The sequence below is a fragment of the Rhamphochromis sp. 'chilingali' genome (genome assembly GCF_963969265.1).
Source record: "Rhamphochromis sp. 'chilingali' genome assembly, chromosome: 13".
NCBI lineage: Eukaryota > Metazoa > Chordata > Actinopteri > Cichliformes > Cichlidae > Rhamphochromis > Rhamphochromis sp. 'chilingali'.
Window position 1 is genome coordinate 27111248 of NC_137940.1, and position 21103 is coordinate 27132350.

A 21103-nucleotide genomic window follows, 5' to 3' on the forward strand; every position below is an offset into this window, starting at 1 on the left:
TGAATTAGGGCTGCAAATCATCAATTTGGGTTTTAGGTTGAGTAACTGTGTGATATTTCTGAAATCGCTTAAAAACATTAATGATATTAATTGTATTCATACTTTTTTTAAAACTCTACTTAAATATAGAAAATCTGCAGTTATATATCGCAAATAAAAGCAGGCTGGAGTCAGGAAACATTTAAAGTACACATCAGTGAATCTGTTCATTGTTCCAGCTCTTGACTGAACTGATAGTGTCTTCTCAGCTTTGTAGAAAACTGATGTCTTTCTGGAAGAAGTGTAAACTCAGATATGCTACTTGGAATTTCTTGAACCTTGAATTGCCTATCGTTTAAATGTCCCGACTTTTCACTTCATTCTGGTGTTAGTTGTGCACGTTGGGCAGCCTCCTCGTGTCCGTGCCTTGTCCTGAGCAGTTGTCAGGCTCACAGACATGTACAGATATTTGTTAGACAACACTACATGAAGCTTCCTGAAACAGCATTACCCAGATTAATATAATCCTGCATCCACCAAAAGGACTTGTTGATGTGTTTCAGTGATATAAACCATGATACTATGCCTTTATGTTTTCTAACTCTGTGTACAGTTTTGTTGTATTTTATGCATTCCATTTGTCTTCATTATATTTTAGTTCAGTCTTTTTCTGATTCTTTCATTGAATGCTGTTGGTGTGAATTAGTTTTTTGTTTTGTTTTTTAGCTAATTTTTATCTTTCTCATAATTCAAGAGCAACTTCTCATTGAGGTGTCAAAGGTGCAATACGTTGTTTTTGTTTGTTTGTTTAAAGTGACCACAGCCATCACTGTCTCATGTTTACCACTGTTCATCTTTTATAACTTATATAAGTTTTAAAATTTTTTTTATAATTGTGACTTGACTTGCTGTAAGTTGGATCTCCCCTAGAGGGGGGCGGCGGGTTCTGAACACAATGAATATGTTGCATATTGCAGCATCAGGCTTGGAAGTGATAGATCTTACCGAATGCATTCGTCTTTTAGCCAGTTTAATCATGCTTTTTTTGCTTTTCTTTTTTTCCATAAGAAATGCTGATGCCAGTCACACCAAACAACCCTCGTCTAATGTGATAGTAAAAATGACACCACAAACATCCAACTTGTATTTTTATATTCTTTTGTAGCCTTGGTTTATGTGACACTGAATGATAAAATGATCTGTTTTTATCATAAAGTGCCATGAAAAAAATAAACACAAAAGACTGAAGTGAGTGTGTGAAAGGTGTGTTTCTTCTCAAGTGCCTGCAGCTTTTCGGGTGCACACGGTTCCCACTGTTACTTTGTCTTAGAGAGAAGACAATGTAACAACTCCTGCAGGTTTTACACACAGCCCTCCAGCTGTGACCACATACTGTCACTGCAGCTCACCATTCATTAAACCTGCCCTGCGTTAAGCTAAAGCCAGTGGAGCAGTTTAAATACATTTATTTAAGTGCTGTTACTTGTGTTCTAATCATTTCTTCTGCTTTAAAATAATAAAAATACTTGGCAGCTGTGTTTAGATCTTTTTGAGGCTAAATGCAGAACTAAAAGTACCAGACGGTAATTCTTGTCTGATTATGCATGAATGCAGACTAGCATGTGCATACTCTTCCAGCACTTTGCAGTTAAGTTCAAATCTATAGCAAATAATTTAATCAGTCAGTCCCACACTGTAACCACTGGTGGGGTAGTAAAGGAGCATCACTAATCAGCGTGCTGATGAACAAGTTAAGCCTCTCTTCTACTCCTGCCGTCCACCTCCGCAGCTCCATCAGTGCTTTCTATGCTGTGTGGCATTTTGACATATAGAAACCTATTCAGTGATGGGGCTCTCTCTGACAAACAAGACATTATCCTGTTGTATAATACTTGCAAACCGACCACCCTCCTCATGTCGCACACACAATAGTGAACTCTTAGAGACCGCTGAGCCTTAGCTTTGTTCCCTGCAGCACAGTGGCATATTTATCTTACTGTGGAACTGAGAAAATCTGGAACGTTGTCTAATCATGTTTGCTTGCAAATATTTAAAAAATTTCAGTTACAGAATCCTAAAGAACCAACAAACCAATAAACATGATACCACTGTGAGGAATTTTCCAGATCTTCAGTCTTTAGGGCTCGTCTGTAGAGGTGTGGATGAGGGGAGGGGGAGGGTGGTGCTCCAGGCGTCAGTTTGTTAATGGATCATTTTCCTGTAGGCTTTTGTATGCAGAGCTACAGAAGAAAGCTCCCGGCTTCCTTTGAGTGTGTCCTCAGGAGAAAAGGGGTTGGGTGAGGAGGGGGATGCAGAGAAAGCTGCTCACCTCATGTCACAATGCAACATTTAATCAGTGTTATTGAAGGGCTTCTACTGTAATTACATCTAACACATGGCTAGAAATGTTTTGTTTATAAAGGTTAATTTGGGTGCTACTTATTTAATACAATGGATATTTTTGTCTTGGTACAGCAGGGGAGTGCTAGATATAGTTTAAAATATCCAGTGCTTACTTTAGTGGGTTCATTGTCTGATTAATACAGTAAGGATCCATTGGACAGTTTTATATAATGTCATGTAAATTTGTAATAACTGTGTATATAAGTTGACTTGACAGTAAACAGCATGGTCGATCATGTATCATGTATTTCCCCCTGTATCATTATTTTATTTCATTTTATTTTATCCAACCTCACTTAAAAACACTGATTCAGAAGCACAGGTGTTCTGTCAAATACACCTCCCACCCCCTCTCCACATAAGTACACATGACAAGAAAAAAACCCACATGTTTGATGTCATGCTCAATAAAAAAGCCCAGCTACATGATAGGAACCTTATGATATGAGATCATATGCGGGATTTTAACCACACACTAGCTTAAAACTTGACAGATTATAGATGGTGATTACAGAGGTTCTGATTTTTCTCTTTCATGATGAAATGTACCACTGATATAGAAGTGCATTAGAAGTATATATGCATAAATACGTCTTGTACATTTGCCACTGTCCAAGTGAGCACAGCCCAGTCTTATAAGACTGATACGTTTTTTTCAACTATATTTACTTTCCTTTGTGTGTTTTTTTTATTTTCTTTTGCATTATTAAGGCAAATAATTCCCATAGTGTTTCGAAACAGACTGAAATTTTTTTTTCTCTTGCAAAGATTGAAATCTTTTTTACTCTACGCCGAGAAATTGATTTAAAAGCCAAACTCTTGTTTTTATGAAGAAATAGGGCACCTCCTAGTGGTGAGATTAGAGAAACGCACCTGTAGCCTGGAGTGTCGAGCACAAAAGTCATATTAAAACCAACAGCCACAAAACCACATGCTGAGGGTGAATCGGACGGACTAGACGTGCAATAACCGAACAATCGGGATTTTTCTCACTACTAAACTGTGCTGTTTCAGTCTTTCCTCTCTCTAGAGGTTTTAGAATTGGACTCGGTCCTTTATCTATGACTAAAAAAAACATTTATTTTGGAAAACATAATGTAGCCTACAAGGTCTATAATTTCAAGGCAGAACTGGAAGAGGAGATGTAGCATCAGTTACCTCTCATCATCCCACTAAAACCTAATGGGATGGGGAGAAGCACAGATGTAAATACTTAATGTCCCACGTCAATGGTTAATTAATAGTTTTGATGAATCAAAACACCACAAACTACAAAAAAGATTAAAGATCCACCTGAAGCAATCTTTACTAGCAGGTTTATTTTGCACAGATGTGTATGGGGTTGTATTTATGAAATCTGTCCCTCCTCGGGTTTTCATGTATCAAATGTGCACAGAAATATATTTTCCCATTTGTTAAACTGGCATTGAATTTGCTTTGAATTTGTTTTTCTGCTTAACTGACTTTATTACAGTTTCGAGAACAAGATAAAAGGATAAAATAAAGTAAAGAAAGTAAAAGAGAAGTTGACTTTGAGTTCAAGAATCATTTCGACACAAAAAAGAAGTGATGAAAATGACAGGAAACTTTGCACTTTAAAAACTGATGCTGCAGAAGTTCTTCCGTGGTTTATCTTGTTCATCAGCGCATCAGCTCTGTGGTATCACCGTCAAGTTTCAGGGAAAATATGAAGATAATAAAAGACACAGGAAGTTATTAAAATTATTGTACCGCTTGTTTATGCCTTTAAGGTGTACTGTGGCTTTCCTGACGATTCATATCATAAGCTAAACGAAGTGCTTTATGTGTTAATGCATAAAAAAAGATAACATGTTTTGAAAGGAAGGGAAACTGAAAAAGCATCAGATGCACAGACTGTGGTGTAATATGAGCAAAAGACTCATTTTCCTCTCTCTGTCAGCAGATGTGGTTTTACTTCTGTTCTTTGAGACCAGCTGTGGAAGATTGCACTGCGTAAGCGAGTTTCATTCACTGGTAAAGAAAGATGAGAATGGTGATCTTTCACAGGACGCTCTGTAATTACGGAACAAGGTCTCGCAAGTTTGAACAGAGTAAGAGACCAAATAACAACACCTTAAGGTCGCTGTGTGCTTGCAGCGTTAGAATCAAAGAGTAAAGTGTGACTTTAATAGTCGTAATAATAAAGGCCTTTATGTCAGTGTGAGTTCAGCCCGTGCTGTTCTTCACATCACAAGAAGACAGAGGACAGAGCAGTCAAAAAGACTGACTAAAAACTGATCAAGTATTCTGTTAGTTATTCAAATCATAGTTTAATAATCATGAAAAACAATCATTCAGTCTAAACCATGTAAGAGATCACCCTCTGCTTATGATTTCACATGAATGAGACATACAAGTAAAAAAAAAGGCTGTAAAACAACACATAAAGAAAGTGGATGGAAAATATGTTGACTTTCAAAATCAGAGCACAGTGGCAGATCATTAGCACTTTGAAGGTAAAACGGGAGATGTTCATTGGATCAAAAATGAACACTGTTTAAAAATACAGTACATAATGTTGTTTGGCCACTTCTGCTGTGTTGGGCCTAAGTTTCAGACCCGTGAGGCCCAGCGACGCTCTTCCTCGGCCCATTTAACAGGCACTGTCATGCTTCACCTTCTGCAGCCTCTTTTCCATCCAAGCGTGTTGAGTCTCGCGGTGTTAGATCCTCTTGTTGATTCTTTTGAAGGTTACACCCTTCTCTCCTGGAGTTACGCAAGTCTGCATACGCAAAAAAGGAAAAAAAAGAGGATTAAAGATAATCTGGTATTAAAAGAGCAAATGGATTTATCTAAGGGATTATTAATCTCATTCAAAAAGTGGAGTGAATAAGTGGCTTCTTCTCCTACCATTACTAGCTTGTCATCAACGATCTCTGCTGTGAAGAGGTACTGAGGGAACTGACATGAAATCTTGTTGCCTTCCATAGTTACAGGCGCCTTAAGAAAAATATCGTGGAGCTTTGGTTACATGAAGGTTTCATTAAAAGTTGTGAACACTGTCAGCTGCAAATCCTAAGTTTCCTCTGTGCATTTTAGTTCCTCACCTTGAATTTGGATCCTGTCATCGTCGTCAGCTCACATTCTTGACCAACAATAAATGTATTGGACCAGGTCCAGTTCGGGATGGTTTGTGTCCAGGTGAAGTTATTCCCGTCTTGCACCACTTCAGTCACCGCCTTGTGGTCTGTCTTGGCATTTTGAAGACCTGTGAACAAGCGGGTTATATCCCAGAGCAAGAAGTCCAACAAAGTGTAAACAAATGATGCCTGACATTAGTTCATTTGTGGCTTAAAAAAAAAGAAGTATCCTCATACCAACTACTTCCAGAAAATCCTCATAATTCTCTTGACTCTCAAGCTCATATTTCCCACTGAACCCCATGATGCCAAAAGAGCAGAAATAAAAAAAGGGAAGAAGTTCTTGAGTCAAGAAAGGAGTGGCCTGCTCCTAATGAACCACCTTTCTGTTCCTTTCCACTTACACGTTTCTAACAATGTGTCATCCCCCACACGTGGTATTTTTCCTAAGACTAGTGTCACAAGCTGCAAAGTATGTCCACGCTCCTGCCTGTATCAGGTTTTTCCAGCCCTTCGCTGATGTAAAAAAAGGACATCTGCATGTTTGAACATGTGGTGTAGTAAAATAGAAGATAAACACAGTATGTCCTAATGCCAGCATCATGTCAAAGGAGGTCGTTCAGGTGAGGTTAAGCAGTTTACACCAGAAAAGAACTTCCTTCAAATGAAAGTAGAAGCTACTGTTTTGTGGATTTATTGAGAAATAATGGAAAAAAACTGTGTGTCATTCCCCCTTGCTCTCTTCCTGCTTTCCTGTCTGATCTCTATTGCTGTGCTGTGAAAAAAAGCTGTTTGGTGGCTAAAAACCAGCAAAAAAGTGAAATCCAATTCCACAGAACAAGTAATATATATATTTTTATATCACCGTTAAGTATAAAAGGAAGATGCCAGAATATTCACACCTGAGACTGAATATGTGACATTTTTCTGAAAAAGATTTATTAAAATGAATAAAAAGAAACATGCAAGACGTTTGCACATTTCTGTTGGTGCTTGCAGTCAGGAAGGTATTTAATCTTGAAAGGAGGTGAAAATAAGGTGAAAACAAGGCTGCTGAATAAGATGTTAAAGCCCTCTCACCTGAATGTGTTAAATCTTGGACCTTTGCGAGAGCAATGGCTTCATTTCAGCTGGTAATAAAGAGTGAAACGCAGTGCTAATTTATCTCCTCCTCTGCTACCTGCAACTCTTTGTAAGCTCCACTCACCTTCCACTCTGAAGCAGAATAAACAGCTGGTCTCTCTCGAAGTGCTGAATGTACTGTGTTGTACTAAGTGGTAAAATCCATGTAAATTATTAGCATTTTTTTAAATTACAAAGTAAAATCACTTTGTTATCTTGTTATTTTTAAACAGCTTCTTATGTGGATTGTACAGATTCTTTAAATATAATGTGTTTTATGATGTGTTGGTGATCTATAGACATGCTGGTGGGTGGATATTGTTGATATTATTGAGGCACGCTAATTGCTCAATTTTTTATTTTATCCATCCATCCATCCATCCATCCTGCCAGCCAGCCAGCTTCTTCTCTTATCCAGTTCAGGCCTGCAGAGCGAGGAGCCGGAGCCTATCCCAGTTTTTGGGAAAGGTGCAGGGTATGCCAGGATGCTGTGACGTGACAATACAAACCACCACTTTACCCTTATTACAAATCAAACAGTGTAACTGTGTGTCTTTGTACCTGTAATGAATCACAGACAAAGCCTGCTTTGAATCATTGGTGGAAAGGACCAACGACTGTCAAGGAAAGTTCCAGGAAGTGTGACTTTATGAAATACATAAAGGACAAAATAAAAAGGTGGATTTTGCATCTTTTAGTAGATAAAAATTTAACTGCTGGATCATTTTTGCTGCTAATGTAATAGAGTATGAGAAGCAGATAAATTAACATAATAAATCTTTAAATATGTGTAATGATTACTTGTATGTGTTGAATTTTTTGACAAAAGTGCAGACAATCCCCTGAGTTCTGTGTTAGTTTTTGTTCTTGAGGTTTTTTTTTTTTGCACTTTTCTGATCTTCTTCATGTTTCTGTCTCCAGTATTGGATCCTCTCTTTTATATCTTCTAAAAAATCTGATTTATCACACTCTTAATTGGTAGTTGGTGATTAACACTTTAATAACAACTGATCATGAGCTGTGTTTACGTTAACTATCTATATAATGAGGAAAACCTTTTTTTTAAAATCTAATAAACACCATCTGCTTCTGCTCATATCATCAGACTGATGTTAACACCTCGGATAATACCTGAGAGAGCTCTTTGTTTGCCAGAGCAAAGTGAGAAATGAAGAGTTGGCCTTGAAGCAGAATTCAAGCAACGTTCTACTTTTATTTATTCATCACATTTCTACAAACATACAAAGAAGATGATATGGGATGATTGTGTGCACAGCAGATAAAACAGGTTATACTTTATTTCCACAATATACCATAAAGATACCAAGTGACTGCAACAGAACAGTGATCGTTTGTCTTTCCACGCTTTTTACACGACTCGGGTTCTTCGACACGTTCGCTCTTGTACAGAGCAGATGTGGAGTTGTAACTGAAAGGGAGTGAGAGGCTGTGCTGGATGGAGGTCCTTTCAGTCTTTTCTCCTAGAGTCTGAATAAACAAAAAAAACATGCATGCACAGATTTGTGTCCAGTCCCAAGAGGGCAGCAAACACTGTGTCAGAGCTGTTACTGTCTACTGAAAGAAACTCTACTTTCAATCTCAGTTACAGCAACATGGAACAACATACCTGTGATACAGCAGCATAGTCAGTACTCTTCACCTTACATTGACAGCTTATGACAATGATAATCCACTGACTGATGAATGATCATGGGATCATGTACAGTGAAGCCTGTGAAACCCTACCTCCCTGCTCTGTTTGTTACTGTGATCCCTATAAGGAATGAACCAGTAAGTCTCATCTTAGTACGACGAATGAGTCACACTTTGTCAACAGGCACAATAAGGTCTTTGTTGACCCCTCCCTTATCTTTATTCTTCACAAAGGAGAAAGAGAAAACTCCTCCTGTAGTTTCCTCAGCGGTTCTCCCCCCTCTCAGAGCTGTCGGCTGGCAATCGATGGGGCTGCCGGGCAGCAGGTTGGGGGTGGAGGGAGTCGGGGTGGTAGCTCCCCAGATGTATAATGCTTCCCCCTCAGGGCAAGGCGGCAGACCCATACTCAGGTAACTCGGGCTCGGGCTGGCTGAGGACGGCAGAGTACGCTGGCTTCCGTTCAGACAGCCGGAGTTGTGGTCCGTTGAGTTTTTGCGTGAGTTTCCAGAGGAGCTGAAGGTGGAGGAACGGTAATTATACTCTCTCCAGCCGGGACGTTTGCGCTGGTGACACTGGCATTTCAGGATCCGGATGAAAGCCAGCTTGAACTCGCGGTTGTAGCAGGGGTAGATGATGGGGTTCAGGCAGCTGTTGAAGTAACCAAGCCAGAAGATTACTTTGAAGAGGGATTCAGGTGGCCGCAGGTGCACATTAAAGGACCCTGGGACAGCAGGGGGTAAAAAGAGAAGCTGCTCTTAGTCATGAATAGTAAGCATGGCTGATGTAGTCGCCTACACATTCTACACATTCACCAATACAACAAGTGAAAGATCCTTTTTTTGATCCAGGGAGGAGACACAAACTGGGATCTGACAGAATCTGCCAAATCAAACATTTGGAGCTATTGTGAATAAGAGAGCAGCGGCTCTGTGCAGAAATCCTAATTTCTTCTGTTCTTTGGCTAGTTCACATAAAACTAACATCAATCCTTCTATTTTCTTTCTCTTATCTAGTCAGTAATGTAATGCGGTGTGGTGGAGGGGTTGGAGTCCAGAGGCCCCATTATAGCTAGCTAGCTTCTTGGCTAACACATAGACAACCATTCACATTCACACCTAAGGCCAATTTAGAATGGCCAGTTTAAATAACCTAACGATAACTCAGGTGATACCGTGTGATTAGGAGCTAAAATGGGTGCCTACCACTTTAAGGATGTTAAATCAATCACAGCAGCGGTTTAGTGACTTGAGGGGCGTGGCCTAAGTAGACGGCAGTGTCATGGTTTTCTGACCTGTACACAAGTTCTTATTTTTGATTATATCTAAATGGAATTCATTATTACCTCTTTAGTTTGTAAAAGATAAATAAACCGTCAAGTGAAATCGATTTTTCTATATAAGAACATGTGTCAGCCATAAACTCTTTTATTACCCTACACATATTCTAACGTCTCAGTTTTCACTATTTTCCCTGAGCTTTTTAACTTGTTTGTATGCAAGGCCGTCAATTAAATCTCAGAAAACCAGCCTGCACAGTACAAATGAAGCCAATTAGCTGAGTTCCTAAATTTTAGACTCCAATTAAGTAACGCTTATCCTAATAATAAAATAATGTTAAAAATAATGTTGTTAACTAGACTTCGATTGTTACTGTAAAAACAAACTATCAAAAATCTCTGATATAATTCAGATTTGAAAACTTGGGTCTTTAAATGACTGATTTATTTTCAGAGATATGCGTGTTCACCTTGTGACACCCTTCTGCAACTCCTTCGTAGTGGCAGTGCAAGAGTCTCTGGGTGTTGCCAAGGCTTAATTGCCAATTGTCTACACTTCCAGAGGTGTGGGTAAAGGCATGGCTGAGGATAGGTTGGGGGAGATGACACTTCTTCTCTTCAATGGCTCTCTGGGATTTTTTTTTTTTTAAGTTGACGTCCCATCCATCCTCTTCCATTTATCCTTCTCAGGGTTCTGTTGAGGTTATTGAATGATTTATAATAAAAACAATGCTTCTGCAAACTCTGGTGTCAATCTCCACTTTATGAACAAGTCTCTATTGTAGATGAGACATTAGGTCTCAATGGGACTACCTATATAAAAAAGGTTAAATAAAAATAGTAAATAAAAACGTTGTGGCTTTTGAGCCGGATCGAAACAGCTTTTTTAATTTAAAGATTGATCTGATGGCTAGAGTAATTCAACAGTTAACATACTAAAAGTGTTGTTTACTCAAAGACCTTACTCATTTTAGGTAGTATCATGTGTTCTCACTGTTTCACCAGCAGAGATTCAGGGTTCATGACAAGCTAAGCTATTCGCCTTCTGACTCAACCTCCACACTCGAAACACAGTCGTGAAAGTTGACCTTTTCACCTGAAGCATCCGAAGCTGAGATTCCAACGACCTTGTACATGTCGGAAAAAATGTGTATTAAGTTGTGCTAAAGAAATGTTTTCACCAAATGACTCATGAATAAGCATGCAGTCCTGAGCTACATTTATACTGAGCGATGATATGCTCATTTTTGCTAAATTTGAGGATTGAATCTCTCCTGTGAAAGTCAGCAGAGGTTATTTATATATTCTGTAAGGGAATATGAAAGTGTACTATGGCACCTCAGAGTCATCTGGAGGCTGAATAAATGTAACTGACAGAAAGTGATCAACATGGATCAATTACAGCCATTTAATTAGGTCGTTTTAAGATCATTTTATACTCATTACACATTACTGAGACTTCCTGGTTTAGTTATCCTTTATTGATGTTGCATCATATCCAACAGGTGGCAGCACTGATTAAGATAAACAGGGTTTTTTTTACTCTTAGACCGTTTGCAGTCTTCAGATGAGGACGTGAAGACAGTTAGTTCCATATGTTATTCATCAATACAGAAAACCTTGTATTTAGGAAGGCCTTCACAAGCAGATAATGTGTTTCCTTAAAAAGAAAAAACCCAAAACAAAGTAAAACAATACACTTGATCAAGAAAGCAGAAAAGGTGAGCTGACCCTGAATTCCCTTTTAGATAAATGCTCTGTGGGAGAGACGAGCTGGTCTGAAAAGGGGGAAAAAAAGTTGAAGTGAAATGACAGTTTGTCCTGTCAGAGGTTATGGAGGTTACACTAGCAACACAAGTGTCTCCTTTCTGCACGGTGCCTAGTGGCCTTGTCTGTGTTTACACAGGTAACATGGCTGAAGCTGTGCAGACGTGATCGTTGGTCAGACTCGACACGAAAAACGAAATGATATCATTCTGAAAGAGTATGAGGCAAGTTTGCCATGTATGATAATGAGCAAATCTGGGCTGGGTTAAATTGCATTAATCTACCCCCTGTTGTGCTTTTTGTCCTACTGTGGCTGAGCTTAAATACAGGAAGGATATCTTACAAGCTAATGAGGTGAGAGGGGAAGCCTGAAGACTAAAATAGGGGATTAATAAGCACAGCACAGCGTGATTAGTGTGAAACAGACACATTGTGCGTTTGCGCGCGTGTTTGTGTGTAGGCTGATGTGAGTAAAACAACGTTTCTTTACACCAGCCCACATTCCTAAATTGATATCACATTCCTGGATAGGCTGAGGATGCACCACGATCTCAGGCTTTCAAGTGTGAAATTACCTCTGACAACCAGAGACACCTCAGCTTACTTCTTCATGAAAATCAGATCAACAGCTTTAACGATTACTCTAAGCTGTACAAGGTGCATTATACACAACACAGCCAAAGGGTGAACTGACGCAGGTACCCGGGTCAAAAGCACACTTTGATTTTGATGTCGCAATAACAGGAGAGCATGGAACCAGACGTGTTCTTTCCAAAACACACGCACGCACACGTACACGCTGCTGTGGACAATTTGTAATGTTGATGAAAGTGATTATTTGACAATATGAGGAAATGTCGCTTTCAGCTTTCATCCTAATGAGTGGCTCCAAGTACTAGAAGCTGTCTCTCTCTGTGTGTGTGTGTGTGTGTGTGTGTGTGGTAGCTAGACTGTGAGATGAGACTGCTGTCTGAATGAGTCTTGGCCCCATAAACTCCAGATGAATCGGTGTCTTCTTGGTGGCTGGTATTTTCACATGCTATTTTCCCCTCTGCTCGGCCACTTAAATGTGATTACATAACTGTGTGAGCTATGAGTGTGATTGGGATACAGAGGAGGGGATTTGGTGAATTAAAATATGGTCATTCCTTCGTTTCTCTCCATGTCTGTCTCTCTCCATTCATCTCCATTTGTCAGTGTGTTTCTCTGTGTAGTAGCTGGCTGCAAATCAAAAGGATTTGACTGCCTGCATCACATCTCTGCTTATTCTTTTCTCACCCATAACCTTTTGAAACTGATCAACCCTGATTATTAAATATTTTGCGTGCTTACGTTCTGTAACGTCTCGGTTTGGGCGACAGTTGTATAAATCTACACCACGTGCATCTGGATTGGACACCGAGAGCAGCATCCACACAGGCAAAACCGATACGAAGCACCGTCTCCATCCTCGGAAACCCCCTTTAACAACATCCCGATCATCCCACAGAGAGTATAAGTTGGGACCCTGCCATCATGTTCCCGTGTCTCCTTTCAACACAAACGTGGGATAAAAGTGTAGGAAGCGCTGGCTGACAGCAGACCTTCCAGTGTCCAGACATGGTTCATGTTTGTGTGTTTAAGTTCTGTGTGAACGTGGTCCATTTTTGTCCTCTTTCAAGTGTTTATGTTTAAAAGCTATAGTATAAACGGCAGAGGAGGCGATGGGCTCAGCCCTGGGACAATAGTATACAGATAAATGCGGGCGGGTTGTGGCCTCACCCTTTCTGTTAATAGAAATGTTTGCACCTCCTTCCTGAGGACAGGCACACGCATATTTCACTCTGAAACACAGGAACATCTTAACAAAACATGGCATCCTGTTATTCTAACTAATTGAAGTAGTGATGCCTATTCTGTGCCATGTACACACACACACAATCTGCTCTCACACATCCTGTTTCATAACACAGCAGTAAATATGATTAATATGTCTTGATCTGAGAGGAAAAAAGCATTATTGCCCTCTCGCTTTGCTTTCAATGAAAACTGTAGCGTGAAGCTATTTTTGGAAAATTGAGCTGACATCCCAGAGACCCCTCGTCTTCACCCCGATACCCCGTGGCACCTCCTGCTCTGCTCTGCCACCTCCTTTCTTTTTCATTGCTTTGATACTTAGCTCTCTAATTATTTTTCCTTCTCAAAAAAGCATTTGAGTTAACCCTGGAGCGCACAGGCGGGCCAGCTCAGCGGCCTTAAAAGCCAAAGAAGCTGTCTGAGAATCCCACAGAATTAACTGTTTCTGCTCAAAAAATGAGGAAACAACACCTCAGGTGTTGGATTCTCTTACATTTAGACACGCTGCTTGCACCACTTGTTCGATGCGAGGCCTTCACAGGACATTAGTGCCTATGCTGGCTGTGACAGAGCTGTGGGAATATATGTGCAATGAAACACTAAAAACTTTTCTTTGGATGAGCGCAGAGATGAGGACAAGTGTGAGGATAACAGTCGATCTGGTTCTAAAATATATTTATTTGTGTGTATATTTATTTAAAGTTAAACATTTTTTCCCCTTTAATAGCAATATGAAGAAACCTTTTCTTCATTTATATCTATGCAGGCCTGAAAAGTCAATTAACTGATTAGTCACTGGAGCAAAAATTAATTAGTAACCTCGCTGATAACTCAGAATTACTTTCAGTTATTTAGCAAGCAATTCAATATGAGCTGCACTCGTTTTACTCATGTGGGCAAATTGACTTTTGTTGTTCAGTAAATCTTGTAGATTTTGTAGATTTTAATTGTTTATGAACAAGATAAACGCATGAAAATGTCTAATTAAGCTGAAAAAACTATGAAATTCATCTCATCACAGACATGAAATAAATAAATATTTGTAAACAATCATAAAATCTGCTTCCGTGCACAGTGGCCTTGGAACACTTTAATTTGCATGTGAACCCATGTTGCTATAGCTTTTGCTGCAGAGTTGCCTTAAGCTATTATCTTGCATGTGTTATATGAGACCTGCTTAAAGGACATATGAGATTTGAAAGGTCAGTGTCAGTGTAAATAAATAGTTATCAACAGTAAAAGTACATCATGGAGTGTACTGGCTGCCCTACTGCACCTCTCACCCTATGACAGCTGGGATAGGCTCCAGCCCCCAGTGCAAACCTGGACTGGATGGATGGATGGATATAATCTAACTTAGATATTTGGATGAAAATGAGTCTTTAGGGAAAAATAAAACACCATGAAACAAAATTAAAAGACTGGAAATCGGCTTCAGTCTGGGTCAGTTTGTCAGATGAGTCAACACAACAAGCATCAGGAGGCACTGGTGCACATGATTAATGGAAGTGGGACGTTTACATGACTGTAAAGTTGCCTTTACAAATTGTTGTGTTTGCACTGTAGTGCCTACTCTGAACTTCTTCAATCTTGTTCCCGAAAAATCAAAATCAGAATCAAATAAACTTTGGAAACTTGCTGAAGCCAACCTGAAGTGAACGCAAGCTTTACATTTTTAAAAGAGAAACAGCCAGACTAATAGGCTGATACATTCTAAGTTTAGGTATGACGCTTTTACCGACAAATATGCAGATGCTGAAAGTTCACAGCAAGTGTGTGTTAGATTTTGGACCGCTTTTCGTCCAAAGTAGCTGGTTTGGAGTACACTAACTTAAAAAAAATTTGACGTCGTGTTTATAATCCTGAGGTTTTTGCTCCAAGTTAAAGGCGTAAAAGGAAAAAGGACACTTTAAAACCTGAAAAGGAATGACTCAAACTGTGGGAACCGTTGCTGCCTGCTTGCCATTTATGTACAATGACAAAAAAATAAACTCCACAGTAATAACAGACGTTGCGTAAGATAGGTGAGACCTGTAGCTAAGGGACAGTTCACATATTTCTTCACAGGTTAAAACTTGATGGATCTGAGGTTGCAGTGGCTCCTTTTGGCCAGCCTCACTTTGATCTCTGAAAGCTTTTAATTGTTTAAAAAGCTGCAGTGATGGATGAGGCAGAAGCATCTACAGCCACGCTGACACAATCGCTCAAGACACAAACGAGCATAACTTGCAATGCATTCACATAAACACGGATAAATATTTCATCACCCATCCACTGCACACCAGCACACACACACACACACGCGCACACATCACCAACCACATGAGTTACAATACGAATCAGTGGCAGTGTGCAGAGGAAGGAGCAGGATAATAACAAGTGTGAAACAGGAAATCCCACTCTGTGGGTGGAGGCTCAGATCAACACAGGGATAGTGCCGCTGTCCTATCAGACTTAAGACGTGAGTCACACCAGAGAGCAGAGAGCAGGACAAACTTTAACTTCAAAACAACATCTCCCACAAATCTGCATCTGAAAATAGAGGTGCCTCAGGGCCCCGGTTCAGCTCCCTGGGTTGAGCAGGCGACCCAGGCTAACGCAGAGGTTTGAATCTGCCCCGAGGCCTTTTACTGCTTTTTTTCCCCCTGCTTTCCTGCCTTCTCTAGACTGTCCCAACACAATAAAAGCTAAACAAAATAAAGGCTAAAATAAAATATGTTAAAAAGAAAGGGAGCTCGGTGCCCAGCTTTGACATGACTATATAGTAGCACCATTCTCTGCCAGAGTACTCTCTCTGTGGATGCTTTTATGAATCTCTTAAGCCACTTAAAGTGGGCAGTAAATAAAGCTGCATGGTGCTTTGTCGCAATGTATCAGTATTCTACACCAGAGACTGTAAAGAGAAACTTGGGGGCTGGTTTTTGGCAGTGTCTAAAGAGGGTCCTTCTGAAGTCCACCCCTGAATGTAGGCGTAGAAGCCTCTCAGAACTGCAAATTCAGAACTTTGTAAAATCACATTTGGTGTGTACATTCGGTATCTCATCCAGGATGCCTTGGGGCAAAATAATCCCTGCCATGTAGCACTGCATAGTGATCCTGCCTCAGGTACTGCGTGTGTGTGTGTGTGTGTGTGTGTGTGTGTGTGTGTGTGTGTGTGTGTGTGTGTGTGTGTGTGTGTGTGTGTGTGTGTGAGAGGACGTGATGAGCTGCAGCTTGAAGCCAGGTGCATAAACACACTCCCTTATATCGACGCTAAATGAACACATGCAGACACATGGCTATACACAAACATATACATATAGCCCACGGTGCCCCCGCGGGGTTAATCCCCACACATTCAGACCATCCGGCCCATTCTTGAATACAGCGCTTGTTTTTCAGTGAGGCCGTTTCCCCCTCCCCTCCCAAATGCCACTGCTAAACAAAGACTTGATGTTTTCTCAGCCTGCAATACATTGCTTCATTTCCACTGCAGTTTTTTAAACATTCATGCCAGAGTGCTGTTGAATGCTCGCCAGCGCCAGTGGCATCATAAGGGAGCCTCAGCAGGCTCCACAGGCTTCTGAAATGACTGACCAGAGCAGAGAGAGGCCACCTACCACTCACAGTGTATTTAGTGCAACAACAAATCAAATCAGACACTGAATTACGCTGAAAATATTTGGATGAGCTCTCAGTGAATTCCACTTCCTTGAAATGTTTTGGCGTTTCCAATGGGGCCCTGATTTCAGAGAAAATGGTGAACTTTTAACTTTGCAACATAAACAGAGGCTTAGGCCAGATCAATGATATAGATTCATTCATTCTGCGTCACATATTGCTACAAGATAAGGGGTTTTACTTCAGCAGTAATGGCTAAACCCGTAGAGCCCACCGAGACGTTTAATGACAGCAGAGCAACCCAGGAGATTCTGTGTGCGGCAGATATGATTTGCAATGCCTGCAGCAGCGTTTAACAGCAACAGTTTAGCTTCCCAGAGACATTTATGTGACTGAGATGTATTTTCTGCAGGCTGTTTTCGACCAATTAAATATCTGTTTTTAAACTGGCTTCCAGGGGGAACAAAGGTTGTCGATGTCTTTTTGCAAATTGCTTCATGTAAAAAAAAAAAAAAAAGTATAGTCGTGGGGCGTACAAAAGACCCCCACCGAGTGACGTACGGAACCTACCTATGGGTAAGGCGAGAAAGAAGGGCAGCCAGCAAAGGGTAAACATGCCGACCACAACTCCCAAAGTTTTAGCTGCTTTCTTCTCCCGGGAGAATTTCAGCAGTTTTACCGTGAGCGAACTTCTAGCCTGGTTCGCGCGACCCTTCCCCGTGCCAGAACTGCCGGGATCCTCGTGCACCTGAGATCCCTTGTGGATCCTGAGGGTCAACTCGCTGGAGTTCATCCTCTCCCGCATCACACCTGCCTCCAGGTTCTTAGTGGTCCTTTTGGCGACTATGTACACACGGCAGTACATGGCCAGTATAACGACGAGAGGGATATAGAAGGAGCCGAGGGAGGAGAAGAGCGCGTAAAACGGCTCCTCGGTGATGGGACATATCGTGTCGTCCGGCGACGGTGGCTGCTTCCACCCGAGCAGAGGGCCGATGGAGATGACCACCGACAGCGCCCAGACCCCAAGCATGGCCAGCAGAGCCCGCTTCTCCGTCACGATACCCGGGTACTGCAGCGGGTGGCTCACTCCAATGTAGCGGTCAATAGATATTACGCACAGGCTCATGATGGACGCGGTGCAGCACAGCACATCCACCGCCGCCCAAATGTCACAGAAGATCCTGCCGAACACCCAGTAGTCCAGGATCTCCAGTGTGGCTGACACAGGCAGCACCGTGGTGCCCAGCAGCAGGTCCGCGATAGCCAGGTTGATGATGAAGTAATTGGTCGGGGTCCGCAGGTGCCTGTTGCACACCACAGCGAGGATTACAAGGATGTTGCCCGCAATGGCAAACACGATGAAAGCCCCGAGTACCAAGCCGAGCGGGATGGCTCGGGTGAGGTCCATCTCGCTGCGCACCGTATGGTTACCCCCAGAGCTGTTAGTGAAATTGAACTGGGAAGACGCCCCGTCGAGTTTCGAGGAACCATTTTTCCACAAGTCTGTGACATTGTCAATGCTCAGACTCATTTTGACTCACAAAGTCCTCCATAGCAGGCTCCAGACCACTTGTAGCTTTAAAGAAAGGGCTTTAACACAAACTGCCAAAACGGTCTATGTGCGCATGGCTCACTGCGCTTCTTCGAATTCGCTTCCAAACGTTTTATCAGAGAAAAGCGATCATTGTGCAGCCGCACGTTCCCCATGCAGTCCGTCTCCCCCCACTCTCCTGAGAGGTTAGTGGAGAAGTGAGGGGGGCAGCAGTCATCTCCTGCCTCCTCTCCTCCGCACACAGCGTTGCCATATATTGACCAAACATACCTAAACACGCGCTTATGAAGTGCGCGTGACGCACTGCACGAAGAGCAGTGATTGCGCAGAATACGCACATAGTGTCGTTGCTTCATTTTCTTTCTTTCTTTCTTTCTTTCTTTCTTTCTTTCTTTCTTTCTTTCTTTCTTTCTTTCTTTCTTTTGACTTTGCAGGACGCAGTGAGGAATCGCGCTTTTTGGGTGAAGCACTTCATTTGTGTCCGATTTATTTTTCCCCACGGTGGGAGGGTGCTTAACTGGGCATTTACAAGTTCCACAACCACATAACTTTGTGAGAGTAAACCTCGTTGGTGCAGTTTTTTTTAAAGGTACTTCTAGCTTGCTTGGCGGTACGCTGGTAAAAAAGTGTTTTGTTGACAGAGAAAATAATGACATAATTTTAAGCCAAGGTGTCCTGACTGTAAGAGATGCTCAGTTTCAGTGCGGTAAATATTCAGGATGTTCCAGCAGTCAGCTTAGATGGTTAAGCCTTCAACTTCAAACCGATTAACTTCAAACGTAGATTACACATCACATACAATCCTCTCTCATATGACAGCTATCTCTCGTGAATTATATTCCTATTTTGGTAAAATGCAAGAGTTCCTCAGAGTAATCTCATCTCGGGTATACCGTATAAGTTGGGAAGAAGTGGCAGGCTTAGTGGACTGGCACATGCGCATTCCAGAGACAGGTTCCTCTCTTAGAAGCACTTTATAAAAAGGCCAACCACTATGGGTCTAATTTCCACAAAAGTAAAAATTTTTTTTCATGTTTATTGAATTACAAAGAATATATATGTACCTACAAATAATTACCAGTACATAAACTAGAATATAAAAGCAAAAATTAAAGGTTTACAGGAAAGAAGAAAAACAAAACAAAACAACCCAGCAGAACTTTAAAATAATGTCCCACTATAAATAATCAGCAAGGTGTCAAAAAGTGATTAATTTATAATTTATATGGCATTACTCCTCCTTAGTATACCATTTATAAATAAAAATATATGTTCACGATTATAACTACAGCACTGACTGTAGTCATAAATAATAATAAATACAGATCTAAACATATCTGTATTTATAAATGATATATTAAGATGGAGTAAATATAAATGATGAATTACACACTCAGTATTAGCTTTCCAAATCTTAATAGTGTGACATTATAAAGTGCTACCAATAATTCTGCTGTAATTTTAGTAGTTAGTTACTTCCATGTATTTATAACATAAAATCAAACAATATTTCCCCCAATGTATTCTGTAAATACTTATTCACAACATAAAGAAAGGAAATATTGTTTGTTTTTATGTTAAAATGCATCAGATTTACACCCTATTTAAAATTTCTTTCCTGGAAGAAAATAACTGAGGTTACTCATTACTTAAACACTGTCAGATTAATTACTTCTTCTTTCCTGCAAAATCTTGAATATTTACTCCCTTATCCAAGTGTGTGTATTTGTAGGTAACTATAATTACATTTTTAATGTCAGATAAAATGTAATAACATTCCTTTCAGTTTTAGGGAAATCGTACCTTTAATCATGGGCATTATTATAAAGTGCTGCTGAGCTGTTTAACTATTTATGCTACACAGGCAGCTGACCAACACACAAAGGTGTCCTCTGATAAACCTGAAGTTGCATGCTTTACGATTTGGTGCTCTGCAAAGTTGGCTTTTATTCACAGACCAGATTGTTTGAAAGAATTTGTCATGTTTAATATTTTCGGGAAACAACACACACATGACCTGCAGCAACGACCTGAGTGGTCTCCTTTGGACAAACTAATTAATACAGGTTAGACCAAAAGTATGTGACTAATTTAATATAAATTATGTCAAAAGTGCTGAAAATGAATTCTCCATTGTGATGTCATCGTGTCAAACATTTTCATAAAGATAGTCATGAAATATGCAGGACTCATGAAGTAAAATGTGTTTCTTTTTCTTCTTTTCTACTGATATACCAAATAAAACTCGCATAATTTCTGAACTGAGGATTTAGAGGTTCTTCATGACTAATATGTGAAGTGACTGCTTCCACCTCCTGCATATTCACAAGGCTTAATAGCATCCATCTCTTTAGAGTAGAAAAAATGCAAAATAATCCGAGAGTGAAAAGAAAAGTAAAAGCATTTAATGGTTTTGGATACGACGATTTCACGGCCAAAATTGTTTCTCTGAAAAACAACCCAAGTGGAATTTATTTTCCCGCTAAAAGGAGAGAAATAACTTGCTCTCCAGACTGGTTTATCTCGACATTTTAAACAAATAAGGAAGTGAAACACGTAGACCTGCATTCGTTGATCTCGTCCTGCAGGTTTCTCCATGTTTTTCAGGGCACAGTCACTACTTGTTTATGTTCCTCTCAGTGCACTTACACCAAATATGTGCCAAGAAGATTATTTATCATTTAAATCTAAACCAATTCACAGCATCAGTGAACACAGAGCGCTTTCATTCCTGTCAAGTCCTAAAGATTATAAGTTTATGAGCTTAATTTTTTATTAAGTGTAAGAACGATCAGTTATCCTGATAGAGCT

The 21103-nt window shown here is 40.4% G+C and overlaps 2 protein-coding genes across 2 annotated transcripts; both read right to left on the reverse strand.

Annotated features, from left to right (window-relative positions):
- Nucleotides 1-4657: 4657 nt before the first annotated feature.
- On the reverse strand, nt 4658-5906 carry LOC308408636 (gastrotropin-like). Its single transcript, XM_080900997.1, has 4 exons — nt 5721-5906; nt 5451-5611; nt 5254-5343; nt 4658-5125 (listed from the first exon to the last, which is right to left on the reverse strand). Exons 1-4 carry the CDS (start codon nt 5785-5787, stop codon nt 5066-5068), a joined length of 378 nt encoding a protein of 125 aa, XP_080757123.1. The 5' UTR covers nt 5788-5906; the 3' UTR covers nt 4658-5065.
- A 1892-nt stretch (nt 5907-7798) lies between these two features.
- LOC308408442 (alpha-1A adrenergic receptor-like) lies at nt 7799-18706 on the reverse strand. The gene is made up of 2 exons (XM_080900679.1): nt 17308-18706; nt 7799-8979 (listed from the first exon to the last, which is right to left on the reverse strand). Exons 1-2 carry the CDS (start codon nt 18269-18271, stop codon nt 8426-8428), a joined length of 1518 nt encoding a protein of 505 aa, XP_080756805.1. The 5' UTR covers nt 18272-18706; the 3' UTR covers nt 7799-8425.
- Between the last annotated feature and the right edge of the window lie 2397 nt (nt 18707-21103).

Bases quoted from the DNA above. Each gene is read 5' to 3' on its own strand.
- LOC308408636 (XM_080900997.1), bottom strand. From the start codon at position 5,787: ATGGGGTTCAGTGGGAAATATGAGCTTGAGAGTCAAGAGAATTATGAG. The intron at 5,612-5,720 runs GTATGAGGATAC...GCTTGTTCACAG, and splicing joins GGATTTTCTGGAAGTAGTTG to GTCTTCAAAATGCCAAGACA. The intron at 5,344-5,450 runs GTGAGGAACTAA...ATTTTTCTTAAG, and splicing joins TGACAGGATCCAAATTCAAG to GCGCCTGTAACTATGGAAGG.
- LOC308408442 (XM_080900679.1), bottom strand. From the start codon at position 18,271: ATGAGTCTGAGCATTGACAATGTCACAGACTTGTGGAAAAATGGTTCC. The intron at 8,980-17,307 runs GTAGGTTCCGTA...CTGCTGTCCCAG, and splicing joins CTTTCTCGCCTTACCCATAG to GGTCCTTTAATGTGCACCTG.